The following is a 20821-nucleotide window of genomic DNA, read 5'->3' as shown; positions in this document are numbered from 1 at the left end:
AGTGTCACAATTTTGTGACCACCGGCTTCCCGGAAGGATATTTTTAATCATCTTTATCACTTGTCTTTATTTTCATCACCTCTTTATTTTAATAATTCGCCTAGTCTCATATCCGATATTAAAAATGTTTTTTAATAATCATTAATAAAGTTGATTTTATCAAACTCTTAGGGACAGGAGTGCCCCATACACTACTTTTTTCAGTTGATGTCCATCATCAATTGATTCCCTTTATGTTCCAGTTTAAATTTGAAACAGAAGGATTTGAATTCCAAAGAGTTCATACTTATGCTGTAGGGAAGTCCATACAATACCATATATAAGAAATGCACTGTACTATGAGGCTTTTCAGCTGCTGTTGAAATACAAGAGGCTGAAAGAGCATGCTGGGACTTGTAGTTCCACGGTGACTCGAGAGCCAGAGTCTAACCTTACCCTAGACTTTCCAAAGCATTTTCTGACTGAGAAACATATTAATAAAACTGTATGCTATGCAAAATTAGCATCTACAGCCACAGAAAAACATGTGTGTTTTCCCAGAAGTGCTGGCTGGGTACTTGCCAATCAATAAAAAAAAATTGATAATTTGCAAAATGCAAATAATAATTGAACTCATATAAAATATATTGGTGGTGGGTTGAGAGTTGAGGCGTAGGACTGTGTAACCACTGTAGGACAGGCACAGTGCTTTATTTATGAGCGACTGTTTCTTTGCTGTATAAATAAAGCGTTTAGCACACAAGTGTTTATGGGACCTTTTACTGTAAAAATGTCTAGTAGAAAAATATATAGGATAAATACACAAATAAAAGGTCATTACATACTGTTATTCAAGTATTCTTATCCCAATGAGCACATATACAGAAGGCCTAATGCCCATGTCCCACCTTTTCAATTGGCCAACAACAAATGCTATATATTTTTAAAGATGCTATTTTTCTTGCTTCCAAAAACTCACACACATTGCCAGACTTCCGGATACAAATTATTATTAAGGTACACTTTACTGTGCAAAGCTACAACAGGTTGAAATAATGTCACTGACTTAACTAACTTACATCATAATTGGCTTTTGTGATATCTCTCCTCTTGGGTATAAGAGCATGCCTTCCAGTACTGTATTGGTCTTTTTGGGATTGGAACATCTGTACACCAAGGGTGTGGTCATATTGCATATCAATTCCACTGGCGGTGTGCCTAGCACTGCAGGAATGCTGGGATCTCCTTAATCAACGCCTGACCCCCTTAAAACATCCTTGAATTGCCATGCACACTATGGTTAGCAACAGGGCCTGATCAACCACTAGGCTGACCAGGCTGCAGCCTGGGGCGCTGGGTCCCGGGGGGGCGCTGCACTGTGGGTATTTTTATTTTTTTTAAAAAAAAATTATTTTTTTTTCCATTCATTTTTTTTCCGGGGTGGGGGAGGGGGGGTATCGCCGCTGGGGATCGCCGCGCGGGGAAGGGATCGCCGCGGGGGGGGGGTGGAGGGCTCGACGATCAAAAGCATTGATGGTCAGTGGTTAGCAACACACAGCCAATCGCCAGGCTGCCTGTTGCTGTGCAGCAGACAGGAAGCAGGACGTCTTCACTTCCTATCTGCTGATCTGAGGAGAGGAGCAACGCTGGCACAACTACAGGTAAGTGAAGGGGGGAACTGCCCTGCATATCTATAGGGAGGGGGGGGAACTGCCCTGCATATCTATAGGGAGGGGGGGGAACTGCCCTGCATATCTATAGGGAGGGGGGGAACTGCCCTGCATATCTATAGGGAGGGGGGGGGAAACTGCCCTGCATATCTATAGGGAGGAGGATAACTGCCCTGCATATCTATAGGGAGGGGGAACTGCCCTGCATATCTATAGGGAGGGGGGGGGAACTGCCCTGCATATCTATAGGAAGGGGGGGGAACTACCCTGCATATCTATAGGGAGGGGGGGAACTACCCTGCATATCTATAGGGAGGGGGGGGACTACCCTGCATATGTATAGGGAGGGAGAGGGGGACTGTCATACAAATCTATAGGGTGGGAGGGGGGGGGGGCTGCCATGAAAATCTATAGGGAGGAGGAGAGGTTGATATGTATGAAGGAGGGCAGAGGAGGGGGGCTGATATATGTGACTGGGGGAGTTTTGATGTGACGGGGGGGGGGGGATAGCTAGCAGCAGAGTGGAGGTAAGGAAAATAGCTGCAAGGGGGGTGGATGCAGGGTGGGAGGTAAAGAAAATGGCTGCAGCAGGGGTTAAGGAAAATGGCTGTGCGGGGGGGTTGTGGTTAAGGAAAATGGCTGCAGGGGCTTTTTAAAAAATAGAGCAGCTTTGGGGGGCAGAATCTCATGATTGTGTGGTGGTCACATGGGTGGTCTCAGCAATCACTAGAATACTAAATATTAGTGAGATGGGGCTGGTAGAGGTTTGTATTTGATTGACAACAAATATTCAGATATTGCTTATATATGCCTGTCCAATGGGGTACTTTTAGCTGGCCATAATGGAGTGTTTTGTTTTAACTAAAGGGCCTAATCATTCAGGGTTTGCATTATAATACATTTTTGCATTTTCAAAACAGGACGCCAACTTTTCAGAAGCCAACGAGAGGATAACAAAGTTGCAAGAGAGAAGAGCAAGGACAGGTAAGAGACAATGGCACAATCTGTCTAAATTTGAATGCTAGAGAATACACCTGAACATTCATATTCAGGAGTGTTCCTATACACCTATATATTCGGAGGGGGAGGGGGGGGGGGGGGGGCGCTGCGGCCGTATTAGCCTAGGGCGGCCAGAACCCTTAATCAGGCCCTGGTTAGCAGGGACATACCTAAGGGCAGTTGGATGCAAATGTACTAGGATTGTTCTGCCGAAATTGGGACACTTTGGAGGCATGATATGAGTTAGTGGTTGGTACAGATGAATCAGTAATTAGCTGTATGCAGGGGTGGAACAATGCACTGTCAGCCCCTTTACTAAAATTTAAATAGTGCCCTGACGATGTCGTACTACTCAATGGCCTCTCACTCTTCATAATCCTACATTATGGATAAGGTACACAGTGCCCTACATTGGCAGGTTTTTTCTTGTTTTTCTATGTCATCCTCTGTACATGTCTGCTTGAGAATCAGCCGACTATTGTGGCATAAATAAAAGCAGGCAAGACACCTTTCCTGGTGGTGCTCTTCTTAACAAAAATAGCAGATATGGTTTTAGCAAAGCTAATTTACTTTATGTAACTTTTACCGAAAATAACATAATCTAGGACCCAATATGTTCTTTTAATTAATACATGTATTATACAGTTTTCCTATTATACAAATTAAAACTTAGTTTGACAAATTTTGTACTATTGGAGAATTGTCTGTGACACAGATGTATCAGTCTTACATAAAACATACATGTTGCCTATCCTTTCCTAGTGTAAATTTGCACACCTACCTCAATTCTCCAAATAAGGAGCCCTGGGGTATTGGTGACCGCTTTAAATGCAGCGCTGAGTGCCATGGTTCCCAACAGCTTTTCTATGCACTACTGAGACCTAAAATAGAGAAAACATATTACAACTTTATTTTATTAGGAAAAAATACATGATTAAGTTATTATAACCTGACAGTCATCAACATAATAAATGTGCTGATTTTCCTGATATTGCATTCAATATTATATTTAATGACTTATACCATAAATTGAGTAGACTCGCCAATCATTCATAGTGAGTCTCCATAAAGTCTGCATAATTAACAAAATACTGTCATTCCTATAGATTGGTTGTTTAATGGGGTCGAAATATTTAAGTATTTATTGAGTTGGAGGTGCTGGTAACTCAGAGTAGAGTTGTGTACATTGGGAAACAGTTTTTGTAGGCAAGGCTGTGTTGTGGTTGACATTGTGTGTCCCAGTGCCTCTCAAAGCAAGTGTATAGCCACTTTGGAGGAGATGCTGTGGTCTCCTACTATCACTGGTCCTACTGGTGCTATGATTTTCTCCCACAGTCCAAAAACACAGTCTAAAAACATACTGGTAGGTTGTTAGTTTATTTGTGTAGTAGAGAATAAGACCGTAATTTCCACTGGGACAGGGCCTGACATAAATTCTAAAACATTCTCTATAAGGCACTGCAATGTATTGGCATCAGGCCCGACGCTCCCATTAGGCAAGGTTAGGCACTTGCCTAGGGCGCCGGGCTCTGGAGGGCGCCACAGAATACTAAAAGACTTTAAAACTGTGCAGCGACCACTGACCATACCTGTCACGGCCGCCGCACAGCATTCAGATGCACGGGAAGGGGGGAAGAGGCTATTTTGTCACCACCGCCGCCTCTCTGCTCCGTCTCCTCCCCTCCACTTACTAGTGTCAGTGAGTGGAGGGGAGGAGACGGAGCAGAGAGGCGGCAGTGGTGAGACAAGGTAAGGAGAGGAGGGAGGAGGGCGGCGATTTTTGCGGGGGGGAGGGCGGCGATTTTTGTGGGGGGGGGGCGCCGCTTTTTTAAAAATGCCTAGGGCGCCGTGGACCCTAGCACCGGCCCTGATTGGCATTATATAAAGAAAGGTTACACTCAGGAACACTCAGAGCAAAATACTTTGGGACCGGCCTGGGGGGTAGATGCCCCCTGCCCCCCAGCCCAGCCTGCCCCTGAATAGAGGCATATTATAATGGAACCTGACCCCAGGCTAAAGCAGCAATCCAATGAGGAGATGAGGTGTGTTGTTGTTTTTTTTAACATAAATCACTGCAGCAGGCTATAAGAAAAAGCTTGGTAATAAACATTTTTCATTGGTTTGTTTCTTCAAGTTGATATTGATGATTTATACTTCTACATGGTTTGCACAGTGCTATGGCCACCACAGTCACATGACACATGTTGTAGTGAACAGAGGAGGCTTTGGAACGCCCATCTGAGCTTTTGCACTGTAAAATACCCCCCTTCTTCTCCCTCTGCCATCACATTACCAGAGGCTTCCTAAACAGTACACAACACTGAGAAGTCACAAATGTGTTCCAGTTGTGAGTATAAAAATGTGACTGGCAGCCATAGTTGTCTCCCCTCCAGAGAGATTTTGAAAAGGAAATAATAAATTATAGGAAGACAGCTAAGAAAAATGTCTATCAGATGCATGCTTAAAAGTTACTTAACTTACTACTTAAAGAAAAGAAAATATATGTGTGCGTTTGGTGCTTTAAGAACCCTAACTCGAGCAGCAAAAATATAGCTTTTAAATTTCAGCGTTTCGTCCTGATATCAAAATTTGTTTCTTAATAGTGGATCAAAAACCAATGTTTATCAAAATGAGTTATACAGCATATTCTATATACGTTTATTGTAACTGAAACATTGAGAATGTAATATAAAAGATGTTATCATCATCATCAGCTATTTATATAGCACCACTAATTCCACAGCGCTGTACCGAGAGCTCACTCACATCAGTCCCTGTCCCATTGAAGCTTACAGTCTAAATTCCCTAATATACACACACAGACCGAGAGAGACTAAGGTCAATTTCATAGCAGCCAATTAACCTACTAGTATGTTTTTTGGAGCGTGGGAGGAAACCAGAGCACCCGGAGGAAAGCCATGCAAACACAGAGAGAACCACAAGGCCATGGTTGGGGATTGACCCCAGTGTTGTGAGGCAGAAGTGCTAACTGCTAAGCCATCGTGCTGCCCACCGATGTTACCTGATATTAACTCTCACAACATTGACATTTATTAAATGCATGATGATAAAATGTGAAATAAAATATTTGAATTGTGTATTGGAAATGGTGTACCAGGAATTAACCCTTGAGTTCTCTTTCTGATGTGACAAAGAAATACACTAGTAGAACATTTGCCTTACCTATGAGTTGTTATACAATTCAATATTTTTGATTGTTAGATACATAAGTAGAGTTGGCCGCAAAATGGACATAATTTACACTCCATAAAAGCAGGATGTAGAAAAACAGTGTATTTACCCCCATATTCTGAGTTGTACACATCTTAAGATCCATGCAGATCGGCATCAGTAGTATATGTGCCCACTTTACACAAGTCACACTTACAGACACTTACATTCAAACACAGGGTTTTATCCAATCGTTATACATGCAACAAACGCATACTTACCGACTTTTCAAGGAAGCTGTCCCAAAGGGGGTTTGTTGAGGGGGCGTGGCCACACAAATTGTGTCATTGGGCCCCGCCCTGTCAATCGGTGACAATTTCGGCCAATCACAGCAGGGGGTGGGGCTGCGATGAAGCGTTTAGTCCCGCCCCCACCCACTTCCCCAACGGATATAGCTGGATCCGGGAGGTTTGCCTGCTTTCTCGGGAGTCCGGGAGAACTCCAAAAAATGTGTGAGTCTCCCGGACATTCCGGGAGAGTAGGCAACTATAAACAAATGCATTCGCTATTCGGCATCAATAAAACTTCAAAACTCTCTAATACAGCAGAAACAACTCTCCATATTCAAAAAAGAAGCTTTGCTTAAACACACAATAGCTAATATATGGCTAAGTGACGAAGAAAGCAACAATCGGCTGTAGTGGCTCAATCACAAGCGGTTAGCTAGTGCCGGAGACAGTCATCATCATCATCTGCTATTTACACCTGCCTCTCAACACCCGCAAATAAAAGGCTCAGATGTATATGCATCTTTTTCCTTATCTGTGTCAAGTTGCAATTGCGCTAACAAGCCCTTACTGTACACAGCCTACATTAGAACGTCCCCACCCAGCCTCTCCAGATGCAGGCTGGTGTAAGTGGCAGAATCATGCAAATCTGATGGGTGCATATGCGTGCATCTACTTTCTGGGCATGCATAGAGCACAAAATATGCTACGCAACCTAGCATAGTACTCACGTCAGCCCCATAGTGTCCTGGCTCTGTGTCCAGCAGCAAGTATGATGCAATATTGAGCAGCTGCTCCATGCTGGAGGTTAACCACAAGAGTGCTCATAGCACAAAAGTGAAAGTCTTCTCCAGAGCCAGAACAGGGAGGAGGTTTGGTTAATGTAAATGGTTGCTAGCAGCTGTCTATATTTCTAAAGTGACTAAGTAAAGTCTCCATCTTACACTGTCTCTAGTCATGTCAACCACAACTGAATCAAAATGCCAATTGCCAATGGGTGCTTTAATGTAGGTGTCTGATGATAATTCTGCCCCACCACCAGCTACAATTGTTATTTCAATAGTTTAAGTTTCAATTGTTCCCCACACCTCTTAGATTGTAAGCTCATCTGGACACTGTCCTCCATACCATCTATTTCAGGTCAATGTTCATAATTTGTATTATGATTCCCCTCAATGTACAGTGCTGCACAATATGTTGGCACTTTAGAAATAAAGGATTATAATAATTATAAAATAGGTTTTCATTTAATTCACAGGCATATTTCTGTGGAAATTAGCAAATACAAATCAATAATAATTTTGTTACATGTTGTTTATTTATAAACTGTTTACCATGAAAAAATACATTGTGAGTCACCTCTCATTTTAAAGCATTACAATGACAAACATGATTATAGAGCTAGAAGACAGACGTTTTAAACTATCTGACAGATGGTAGAAAACTACCAAGTGACAAGTGACTCAGGTAGATTGTTCTAGAAATGTGGAGCTAGGTAGGGAAAGGAAGTGCATCCAGATTGCTTACTGAATATAAGAACCAGGGGCAGGCTTCAGGAGGTAGATCTTAGATGATAAGTGCTATTAGCAACAGTAATAATGAGTCTATTCAGGTAATTGTGTAACCTGCACATAAAGTATTTGAAGGATAAATAGACAAAGTGAACTATACTAGACTCAAGGGACAATCAGTCTAGATCTGATAGCATATCAAAATGGTGTATTTTATAATTGGAAAACATACAAAATGACAGCTTGCTTTGTAAACTGTGGGTGCAATACGAGGTACGTGGGGGTGGAAGTGCTATCTAGGTTGCCCCATGGCTTGCACTGATATTGATGGTATCATGTGACAAACAACTTCGTAAAACTATTAAGAAAGTGCAATTTTATTTCTAATGGTAATTACTACAGCCTTATTGCAAGTTGTCCTTTCACTATTTGTTTGTTTAAACCTTTTATGGCTAGTGTTGGTTGGGGGAGTTTATTGTGGGCTTGATTGAAGAACACTGATCACATGTGTCTGTTAACCAGATATATTCATTGTAGAATGGCTGCAAAGCCAGGGATGGCTGCATAGTTAGTGTGTATAGCTATAAAGTGTATAGATACAAGTGTAAAACAAAAAATTTAAACAGCATAATTCGGAGTTATACCGGACTTACACAGGAAGAAACAGGAGAACATTCTGCCTATTAACTCAGCTACACAAGGACTACAGTCAGTATTCACTTGAAACTCCATATTCTACCTCTGATGTCTCCAACTCACCCTGGCTACAAGCTCCATGCAGCATGAGGACCGTCTTGGACTTTGATCTTATTTTCTTTTTATCTCATGAAAGTTTGTTTTATCTGTTAGTCTGTTTTCACTGCAAAATCCACTATGTTTAATCAGCCTGCTGTACTACTTGCTCAACCACTCCCTACCCATGCTACAGTTATTTCAGTCCCCTAGCTCATCACTGTGCTTTCAGTTCTACTTAATGCTTTGTCTGCCATCACAAGTAGAAAGAAATGATACTGATTTTGAATCACTCTCCTATCTCGTGACTCTGCAAAAACTCAGCTATTCAATCACCTGCTCTTTATTACTCTCCATTCAACACTTCCACCCATTCTCCCACATCATTACTCTATACTATTCAGACATCCATGGATAAACTACATTTGCTGCAGCATAGCTCTGCACTACTTATCTGATTACACTGGTAATTCCTTAATTCCCTCATTTTTGCTATTTGACTCATAAATCCCAATGCTTGCCAAAATATTTTTCTTTCTCTCTTTTCATGGCATTATCTTTAGGACTATATCATCCCTCACCCATCCTGCAACACACACCTCTGTCCACATTGCCCCTTCATTACTTCACTCACCTCTAGTGAACACTCATGAACTGTTTTCCTATTTAAATTCAATAATTTTAACAGCCGCACCCTGCCGCCAGAAACTAAAAAAACACACATCTTACAATCATCTTCCCTACCTTTCTTCCTCCCTGCTTCTATTAGCTGGTGATATATCACCTAATCCAGGTCCCCCTCAATTCTCCCACACGCATATATCTGAACACTACAGAAATCCGGCAAACCTCAAACGTATCACCTGTCTCGCCTCTCTTCCAAAGTCCTTTAAATGTGCCCTTTGGAATGCACATTCTGTTTGTAACAAACTTACCTCCATTCATGATCTCTTCCTCTCAAACAATCTCAACCTTCTGGCAATAACAGAAACATGGCTCACGCAATCAGACACTGCCTCACCTGCAGCCCTTTCACATGGTGGTCTCCATTTCACCCACACCCCCAGACCTGGAGGCAGACAAGGAGGGGGGGTGGACTACTTCTCTCCCCACAGTGCACATTCACAGTTCTACCAAGTGTCCCATCACTCACGTTCACATCTTTTGAAGTACATGCTGTTAGGATTTTTTAACCCATTCTCTATGTGTGTTGCTGTCATTTATCGCCCCCCTGGTCCACACCAAGAATTTCTTGAACACTTCTCTGCATGGCTCCCTCACTTCTTATCTACTGATATCCCCACCATAATCATGGGTGATTTCAACATCCCTATTTCTAATCCACGTTCCAATGCTGCTTCCAAACTACTCTCTCTAACCTCCTCACTTGACCTCTCCCAGTGGATTGAATCCGCTACTCATCAGGATGGCCACTGTCTTGATCTTGTTTTCTCTAGACTATGCTCAGTTTCTCATTTCCTTAACACTCCTTTCCCCCTCTCAGATTATCAATTTATTAGCTACTCGCTCAGCCCCACTTCTTTACTCTCCCTAGTGTCAAACTCTTCCAAGCCTCCTCACAACCGCAGGAATTTCAACTCTATTGATCTTCAACAATTTTCCACCTCTCTCCAACACCTTCTCTCCCCAATTTCTACATTCTCCTCCCCTGATCGGGCAGTACCCCATTTTCATCAAACCCTAGCAACTGCCCTGGATCAAGTGGCTCCAGCAACACTACATACTTCACGTAGAATTCGTTGCCAACCGTGGCACACTACAGTAACACGAACCCTACAAAAACTTTCTCGTAAAGCAGAACGTCACTGGCGTAAATTTTGTGCCTCTAATTATTTCATCACATATACTGATATCTACCACTCCTATAGAAATGCTCTGGACACTGCTAAACAAGCATACTACCAATCTCTCATCTATGCTCAGACTTCTAAACCCAAACGCCTTTTTAACACATTTAACTCTCTTCTGAATCCTCCTGCCCCAAATCCTCCAACTAACATCAGTGCACAGGATCTTGCTTCCTATTTCAAGGACAAAATTGATAAGATCAGGCTTGAAATGGTATCATCTCCCTTGACAATCAATCGGCTCAATTCCTTTGTAGCACCCTCTGACACTCTCTCTTCATTTGATCCCACAAATGACGAGGAAGTTTCTACTCTCTTCTCATCTTCCTACTCTACCTCCTGTCCTCTTGATCCCATTCCCTCACAAATTGGTATGTCCCTGTCTCCTGTGCTCATTCCCCCTCTAAGTAAAATCTGTAATCTATCTATTTCTACTGGTATTTTTCCATCACTATTCAAGCATGCAGTGATTACTCCCATTTTAAAAAAACAGAATTCTGAACCTAACTCTCTCGTACATTACTGCCCCATCTCCCAACTCCCATGCCCCTCCAAGCTTCTCGAGAGAATTGCCTACACTCGCCTCACACACTTTCTTACAGCAAACAACCTATTGGATCCTCTTCAGTCAGGCTTTCGCTCTCAACACTTCACAGAGACTGCGCTGACCAAGGTTGTCAATGATTTGATCACAGCACAAAATAATAACCATTACTCTCTTCTAATTCTCCTGGATCTCTCTGCTGCATTTGACACTGTTGACCACTCTCTCCTCATACAAACGCTACAATCCCTAGGTCTTGAAGGCACTGTCCTATCCTGGTTCTCATCCTACCTATCTAATCGTTCTTTCAGTGTTCATTTCTCTGGATCCACCTCTGCTCCGCTTCCTTTATCAGTTGGAGTACCACAAGGCTCAGTCCTAGGTCCTGTGCTATTCTCTATCTTTACCACTTCTCTTGGAAAACTAATAAGCTCCTTCGGATTTCAGTATCATCTCTATGCGGATGATACACAAATTTATCTATCCTCTCCTGATCTTTCACCATCTGTGTTGTCTCGCGTTACTGACTGTCTTTCCGCCATTTCATCTTGGATGTCTTCTCGCCAACTCAAACTCAATCTTTCAAAAACTGAATTAATAATTTTCCCACTCAAAAACAGAAGCTTCCTGCCTGACATTTCTATTTCTGTTGATAACATGACCATAAATCCCACCCCCCAAGCTCGTTGCCTAGGTGTAATCCTTGATTCACAACTGTCGTTTATTCCCCACATCAACTCTATATCTAAATCATGTTACATACACCTAAAGAACATTTCCAGAATACGCACATATCTGACACAAGACACCGCAAAAACATTAATTCATGCACTCATCATCTCCAGCATCGACTATTGCAATTTCCTCCTTACTGGTCTTCCCAAAGTCAGACTTGAACCCCTACAATCTATTTTGCACGCAGCGGCTAGATTGATTTTCTTTACTAACTATTATTCCTCTGCTGAGCCACTCTGTCAGTCTCTACATTGACTGCCTGTATTTCAAAGAATCCAATATACAATTCTTCTACTAACATACAAGGCCATCAACAAAATTGCACCGACATACATTTCCTCACTTGTCTCGAAATATCTCCCTACTCGACACCTCCGTTCTGCACAAGATCTACGTCTCTCCTCCACTATCATCACATCCTCCCATTCTCAGTTACAGGATTTCTTCCGGGCTGCACCCACTTTGTGGAATTCCCTCCCACGCACAATAAGACTTTTCTTTAGTCTTCAAACCTTCAAGCGTTCACTGAAAATCCACCTCTTCAGACAAGGTTATGATATTCCTCAACCACCATCTTAATTTCCCTAGATTACCCTATTACCATCCTTTACACTGCTAACGCAAGACAACAACCCTCTGACCAACATTACAACACACACAGCCCACTCAATACTTTTACCTTTGCGTTCTAGCTGGTCCAGTGTGCAATATGATGTAGCACATGCCCTTGTGTCTCTAACTCCCATTGTCCTATAGATTGTAAGCTTGTGAGCAGGGCTCTCTTACCTCTCTGTCTGTATGTATTACCCAGTATTGTCTTATTAATGCTTGTTCCAAATTGTAAAGCGCTACGGAATTTGCTGCCGCTATATAAATAAATGTTGATGATGATGATGATCTATGGTAAGACAATATAGTCATCTTTGCCTATAATACATCAAACATTTCAGGCGTAGTTCTAGTTTGAAAGATTATAAGATTATATTTTAAACAGGTTCTTGAAATATCATTGATGGGGTGCACTACATTTATACATGCTGGTGAGTCCTGGTATGACATAGCCAACCCTTCTTATAATGTCATTGTAAAACACAGGCCAAAACATATTGTGGTATGAAGGTGGTAAAATAAAGGGATGGCAAATGGTAGAATTAATACCATTTAATAAACTTTGTATTTAATTTAAGGGGTTCTTCATTACCATTTTGGAGAATAAAAAAACAACTTTTGTACACTGCAATCTGTTGCATTTGCCTTCATTATTATCCTAGTTTCCTACTGTTCTGGAATGTCCAGGAGACTCCCAGATTAGGGTGAGAGTTCCAGGCTTCCCGAAAGATCAAACAATTCTCACGGAGAGTGCTTACCTGCAGCAATAAATAGCATCATTAAGCCCTGCCCATCTCAGCAAACACAGAATAGCAGAGGCACGATGACGTGCGTTGTATCATCACATCCATGCCACGCAGTGGGTTGGAACTTGATGACTTCATTTTCCCACTCGCTTTATGACACTTATGACGCCATCTCATCATGCCCACCCACCTACTGTATGCCTACCTCGCCTCTGTATCTTCTGGATTGATACAAAGTAGGCCAGTATGATTATTGTAATGGGACTATAGGAGCAGCTGTCTAAATCTCTCACAGAAAATGTAAATTCCTCCCAAACTGAGCAGGCTTAAATGTGTGTAAAGGCCACAGAAGCCCATAGAGAGTGCAACAGAATTTTAGCGACATCATATAATTGATGATGATGATGATGATTGCTTCTACCGCAATTTCTGCATTATGTATACCCACCAGCATAAATCGAACATATGATCATTTGATGTGAACTGGTTAATGTTCGATAGGATGTTTGATAGGTGTATTTGATTGTGAATCTTGCGCATAGTGACAAGTTACACATTCCCTCAGGTGCTGGCTACCTATGTGATTGTCAAGGTTTTGGAAGTAAAGTATAAGGTAGTGGGTAAAAGTGAACAATAGGTGGATGTAGTGGTGGGGGAGAAAGGGGGCAGGATGGGGGAATTGTCATAGAGGAAACCAGAGTTTCTGCATTTTTAAAAAGTTCCTGGAAGACTGGTACCAAGGACTCCAGGTTACAGATACCTTGCCATTGAGAAGGCTGGATAGGTATCCCATTGCGTAGGAGATAAAACAATATCCAATTTAGCAAGGCATTCCTGGTCTGAGGGGCCTGCTTCTTCCATTCTCTCAATTAAGAGCTTGGCTGGGTTACTGTTAATGTGGGTGATGAGTTTATCCACATGTTTGATTGGTTTATTAAGAAGAGGTACTGCTGGATCCGCAGGGAGCTGAATATCCGTTACATTTATTTCTTTTCAACAGACTGAATATAGTGGATAATGGAACCATTGAGTTTTGCAGTTTTATGGCGTAGGGGAGGCATACAAATTAAATACATGCCAGGCTGTGAAAGGAGCAATGAAAGAGTTAAAGTGAGGTCCAAGCTTTGAAAATCACAAATTCCACCATCAAACCGCAGGCTTTAAAATATTGCAATAAATATTGCCAGCATGTTTTTCTAAAGAGCATTGTTTCCAGATTCTTCAGCCCACAAACTGTGGAAAGCTTTTAAACACTACCCTCGCATTCCTGTGCCTAATTGCTAATAAAAAAAACAAGAGATGCTTTTGCCTCAAAGGCTGCTGGGAGTGTGGCATTTTAGGTTGCTAACCATTTATATCAACATTTAGCTTACAATTATAATGTAGTGCTGGAAGAAAAGGTACCTCAGTGTAAGTTTCATGTTTTCCAACTACCAATATTAAGTTGGTCAAATACAAGAGAACTTTCAAAACCAAAGGAACTGTAACATATTATTTCCAGGAAGGAGGATTCTTTAGGTTCTTCTGATATTAAAGTAGTAAGTTGATGTTTTCGCTTAGCCCGATACATAAAAGGGTTATTTCTGGCAATTACACTACTTGTGCCTGGGACGCCGTCCCCATGCCTTTGCATTAAAAAATGCTTTATTCTCTGCATGATGTGTTTTTAGTGAGTGAAGTTTTTAAAATATTTGTCATTTTTTATTACATTTTATCTATTTTTTTTTATCTAATTTTTTCCATGCTGAATGGCACATTAAGCCCAAATTGAGGTTCACGCATCATATATCTGCAGAAACTAGCCTAGTCCAGTGGTAAGTTAACCCTTATTGCTCCAGGCAGCTGAGTATTGGTCAGCTATACCAGCAAAAGCATTTTGGTAAATTGCGGTGATAAGGGTTTATTATCACCACAAAAGCTGCAATAAACAAAACATCTGCATTACTGCCAAAGAAAGAGCCTGTTAATAAATAGATCCATAAAGGTGGTCAAAATGAACCCAGTATTGGGGCTATTCTTAGTTTCCAAATATTTGATTCACAGCAAAATCTTTGGAGTGCACAAGTTTCTTGTTTGCTGCTTTATTTCTATCCTTAAATTAAGAATTCGTTATGAATTTGGGGATTGTTTTATAATGCAAACAATTTTTTATGTAGCATCGAGCACACAGAATTTGGCAGGTGTAGTTCCCCTGTCTAATCAAGCTTACAAGATTTTGATTAATAGAAAAATGAGGAACTGACAAGCGCTCCTCTCTTCACCATAGAACAATAAATCAGTCACATAACAATCCTAATGGAGAAGGGCATATGCCCGACATGGCAAGATATCAAAAAATCAATAACATGACCGTACACTAAAGAGACGAATAAACCTTAAATGGTGTTTATCCACCACGTCTATACTCTCCCCTCAATTAGTATTTGGAGAGTCCGGCAAAGTAACTGTTCAAATGGTTTGGGTGCTACCTGCGGGACAGCAGACAGAGAGGTTGAAGGGAGAAATTATGGCTCAAGGTTTAGGACAAACGAATTACGTGTTACTGGAAGGTGATACTAATCCTGTCTATTTTCCTTCCCAAAGGTTGTACCCTCAAACCACATAATGACAAATGATTAGTAGAAGTCCTTGACTAATTCCCTGGATAATTCGTTTGAGTATTGGGATCTTGCTGATAATGATGGTCATTTCTGCTAGAGTAGAAAAACTGGTGGCGAACTTGTGTGGGACAGAGAAAACATTGAATACTGTTGAGAATTGGGACTTGACTTATTTGTCTCCAAATCACGTGACATAGATTTTTCACAGGTAACACCCTGGAAGAAAACTATGCTATACACCCATAAAAGTAAGGGTGGATTGTGACAGGCCAAACAAAATGTCCACTGAAATCCATTTTATTATTCTTGCACTTTTATTGTGTGTATTATGAAATGCTTTGTAACCAAGGCAAAGCCGGGATATGTCTATATACATATATCAGCTAGGCGTAGTCCCAGTGCTAACTGCGCGTGTACTGGGAAGTCCCGTGTAACTTCACTGCTTTGTATTTGCATAGAATAAGTGAAACTGTTTATTACTCTTAGCTGTACCAATAAGAAGTTCTTAATTCTGTTTATACCTTTTATGTTAGTAATATCCGGCGCCCTTAGTTTCCTCTCTATAAAAGCTGATTTTGCTGTGACACAAGTTGCCTCATCCTGGACCGTCGGTAATGGTGCCAGTCATTTGTCTATCCAGCTCGAGAGAGAGATGAGAGTGGGGCCCTGGATAATTGCTGATTGAACATATTTCTAAGAGAACAATCGAAGCTAAGTATATTATTATTATATGTTTACTTGTTTGCAATAAAAGATTGATAATTGAACTTTGTGGTCACGACTCTTTAACTCCTTACAACCTGAAATAAACCTGTCACCACAAACATACCCCAAACCTGAGTACCACGAAGTGTATCTATATGTAAATATATGTGTGTAGAAATGGCTATGCTCATCTACCTGCCTGGTTGGCTGTGGTTACATTTGTTAGTTGTTGTGTCTATAAAGAAATAAATATAATTCCTACAGGGAGAAGTGACAGTTGGGAGTGGTTGGTGGTTGCCGGGGGTGACAGACAGGAAGAGCGTGCGATAAGCCAATCGGTGAGAGAGATCTCTATGTCTGTTTACTCTTAACCCAATCCACTTCTCATTTTTACTAAACAACTAATTTCTCTAATGACTGCATTGTCCTGTCCTAATCAGGCTGCCTCTTTCTATAACAAAACACTCCCTTCAGCCCTAGACGATGCATACTACATATAGTCTCTGAGGAACCAAACCCCAGCCACAACAAACAAACTACTGGAGGAAATCTAGTTCCTATCCCGATTTCCTCCACTATAAATTAATTTTTTCATCTTACAGCACTGCCCGTTCAATTGCCAAAATAATATTCCTCAAATTTCTAATATCCAACCAGTCTTCTTACCCACGTCGCCTCTTTGCCACCTTCAAGTCACTTTTCTGCCCACATGCACCTCCTTCTCCTTCCTCCCTCACTACCCATGATTTTGCCTCCTATTTCAAAGACAAAATTGACACTATTCGACAAGATATTTCCTCATGCCAAATTCCACTCACTTTACCCACCTTTACCTACATCCCACAATCCACACTTAATTCATTCTCTGCAGTAACTGAAGACAAAGTCTCTGCACTCATCTTATCTCACCCTACAACCTGTCCACTCGACCCTATTCCCTCCCAACTACTCCGCTCCCTCTCCTCCACTGCATGCCCACCTCTAACTCACCTCTTCAACCTGTCGCTCTCCACTGGCACATTTCCATCCTCAATTAAACATGCACTCATCTCATCAATTCTAAAGAAACTAGCTCTCGATCCAGCCTCTCTCTCCAACTACCGACCTATTTCTCTCCTCCTCTTTGTCTCCAAACTAGTTGAGCGATTAGTGTACAAACGCCTGTCTCACACTCTCCTCTCATTCCATTCTGTAATCAGGCTTCCGCCCCCAACATTCCACTGAAACTGCTCTCACAAAAGTGACCAATGATCTACTTACTGCAAAATCTAATGATAATTTCTCCATACACATTCTCCTGGACCTCTCGGCTGCTTTTGATACTATTGACCACCCTCTTCTCCTACACATCCTTCACTCCATTGGCCTTCATGACACAGTTCTTTCCTAGTTCACTTTCTACCTATCAAACTGCTCCTTTAGTGCTTCTACCTCTAGCACATCCTCCCTCCACTCCCACTATCCATTGGGGTCCCACAAGGCTCTGTTCTTGGCCCTTTACTTTTTTCATTGTACACCTCTTCTCTTGGGGCACTAATTCACTCATTTGGCCTCCAATACCACCTCTACGCTGATGACACCCCATTCTATCCTCTTCCCCTGACCTCTCTCCTTCTGTACTATCTTGTGTAACCAATTGTCTTTCTGTTATCTCCACATGGATTCCCAATGCTACCTAAAGCTCACCATGTCCAAAACAGAGCTTATTATCTTCCCTCTTTCCAGAGTCACCACCTGCCCTCAAATCTCCCTTACTGTCAATAACACCACAATTTCCTCAGTCTCCCAAGCCTGCTGCCTTGGTGTCACACTTGACTCCACCCTCTGCTTTATTCCTCACATCCAGACTTTCTCCCAGTCCTGTTGACTCCACCTTAAAAACATTGCCAGAATACGCCCTTGCCCTTTTCATACTCAACATGCTACCAAAACTCTTATCCATTCTCTCATCATCTCCCGTCTTGACTATTGCAACCTCATGCTATCTGGCATTCCTGACACCCATATATCCACACTTCAATCCATCCTAAATGCTGCTGCAAGACTGATCCACATCTGCTGCACCACTTTGCAAATCCCTACACTGGCTCCCTGTGTCCTCCAGAATCCACTTCAAATTACTCACCCTTACCTACAAAGCCATCAACAACACTACCCCGGCATACATCTCAAATCTCATATCAAAGTTACTCTTCCTCCCTCAGTCTTAGATCTACTTCTGACCTGCGCCTTGTCTCGTCTCTGGTAGCCACCTCTCACTCCCACCTACAAGACTTCTCCCGTGCTGCTCCCCACTTATGGAATTCCCTACCACGCTCAATAAGTTTTTCCCACAGCCTTCATATCTTAAGATGCTCTTTGAAAACTCATCCCTTTAATTAGATATGACCTTATCCTCGATAACACTATTCACACTAATGCACTCTCACAACTATTTCAATCTCCACTCTGAAACACATTTACTCCTCTTGTTTCAGCTGTGCCCTCTTCCACTTAGAATGTAAGCTCTCTAATGAGCAGGGTCCTTCATAGCCTTTGTTTTCATGTCTGCATATATTTTGTCTACCTTTTATGTCCCTGTTTTATGTATGTACTGTTTTCCCTACAGTATATCGCTGCTGAGCACTGTGGCACCTTACAAATCTACAATAATAATAATAATATTAATAATAATAATAATAACTATTAGGATATACTTACAGACTCACACTGGTACGACATTTGCCAAACTGAATTCTCAGCATTGTTATATAGCCGCCTAATTGCATACATATATATCATCTACTTCCATAATACCAGGTGCTATTGTGTAATAAATGGACAAAGTTGTTTTTTTTTACACAGCACTAGGGGGTATATTTACTAAACTGCAGGTTTGAAGAAGTGGAGATGTTGCCTATAGCGACCAATCAGAAAAATCTGATTGGTTGCTATAGGCAACAACTCCACTTTTGCAAACCCGCAGTTTAGTAAATATACCACCAGGTCTGCTCTGCTCAGCGTAAATATCCTCCGGTATGTATAATAATGTACTTGAAGCACTGGAAGGAGTATATGGAGAAATTATCTTTACTTGCCGAACAGCTGAGTGATACAGAGAGTAAGACACTGCTTCAGTCATTGATCATCTGCTTAGTATACAGATAAATTCTGTGTATCTCAGCAAATCAGAGACAGCAACTGGCTGATAGGACTTCACAATAAGTCACTACATCTTTCTCATGATGTAGTATAAAAAAAGACTGCAATGTTTTTTAATGGCTGCATCTCCTGGCAGATCAATTAACACTCTCTTACCCAGACCTTTAGTCCTTGCTGAGAATGAATTCTACACAAATATTCTCATACATGCACAGTAGGGCTTACCGAAACAGCAGTGCAGCTTAATACACTATATTACATTAAACTATACTAACCACTTTATTGATTGCATAAAAGATAGTAAAACACTTTTCCAAGACTAGATAATGCCAATATCACCCCTGCTGCACCTTGGTTCCATTATACCATGCAGCCAATACATTAGGAGAGGTTTCAGTGCCCAAATAAAGTGAATATTACAGCCATAACATGTGACTTTACGCTCAATAATTTTGTTTAAAACATACACAAATGTCTATTCAGAATCCAAAGGATGACTCTGCTTGTTACAATACGCTTATTACTAATGTAATTAGGCTTTATTATATTTCCCCTTGCTGTCTAGTCCAGAGATAGAAATATTGATACCATGTTAGTATTAGAAATAATAGCAGCATCTACAATGACAGAATTTCCCCGTTATGGACTAAGATATGTTGTTATTATGAATTCAAATCAATGCATCAATTACATGCAATACAATTCTTATTGTGCACCAGTAATGTTTACAATGTTAGGTGTAACACAAATATCCAGATACGTTAAGATGATCATATTTGCAGTACAATGCTATTAGATAATAGTGATTGCAATTAGTATATACAGTATATGGAAGACACAACAATAGTAATGTGTGCACTTACCTGATGAGCCAGGAGTTATGAACACAAACAGCTTTCCTTCCCAAGATACAATCCAGTGTGATAACTCATGTACATCACAATCCTAACAATGCCAGCAGAGGGTAGAGCTGGCACCCTACACTGCCCCTTATGGGTCACACCCAGAGCCACGTGGAAAACATTGAATCTGCAGACAGATTGCAGTGAAGGAAGTTTGTGGTGTATCACATGCCTTCTCAGCCTCCTTATCCTGGTACCTCAGGCGAGATGTTTTACCATCAGAGCAAGCTCTAGGGAACAGACTGTTGGGCTAAACTACTAATAAGGTATCTTAGGGAATTATATGTTTGTTGACAGACTGAAAGAGCTTGACCACTACAGCTATCTACACACTATGGTTCTAATTATGCATTTAACATATTTTTTTAGTTACGTACATGTAAACAGATGTGAAAATAAAAATCCATGCACAAAATTAGACCATCTATACTTGCATTTTATGTAAGATTACCTTACGGTGTGTTATTTTCAGTGCTTCTTGTTCCAATTCAATGCAGTATATATTTATATATAGCAACATGTACATAAATGCAATGCTTTAAAATTGCAGTGTAAATGTCAATAGGTACATTAGGATCAGTTAACAATTATAGTATACACAATAATGCAAATAGAAATATAT

At 41.2% G+C, this 20821-nt stretch overlaps 1 protein-coding gene across 1 annotated transcript in view; it reads right to left on the bottom strand.

Annotated features, from left to right (window-relative positions):
- Nucleotides 1–20305, bottom strand: part of AVIL (advillin) — a 62653-nt gene extending 42348 nt beyond the window's left edge. Inside the window, exons 1-2 of the mRNA XM_075199328.1 lie at nt 20161–20305; nt 3430–3529 (exon numbers count right to left, since the gene is read on the bottom strand). Coding sequence (XP_075055429.1) covers nt 3430–3495 — 66 coding nt within the window. The 5' untranslated portion in view covers nt 3496–3529; nt 20161–20305. The remainder of the gene's footprint in view (nt 1–3429; nt 3530–20160) is intronic.
- Nucleotides 20306–20821: the final 516 nt, after the last annotated feature.

This window comes from Mixophyes fleayi, chromosome 2 (genome assembly GCF_038048845.1).
Source record: "Mixophyes fleayi isolate aMixFle1 chromosome 2, aMixFle1.hap1, whole genome shotgun sequence".
Lineage (NCBI taxonomy): Eukaryota > Metazoa > Chordata > Amphibia > Anura > Limnodynastidae > Mixophyes > Mixophyes fleayi.
Note: the sequence above shows the minus strand (reverse complement) of the source record. Positions and strands in the feature narration are given on the sequence as shown.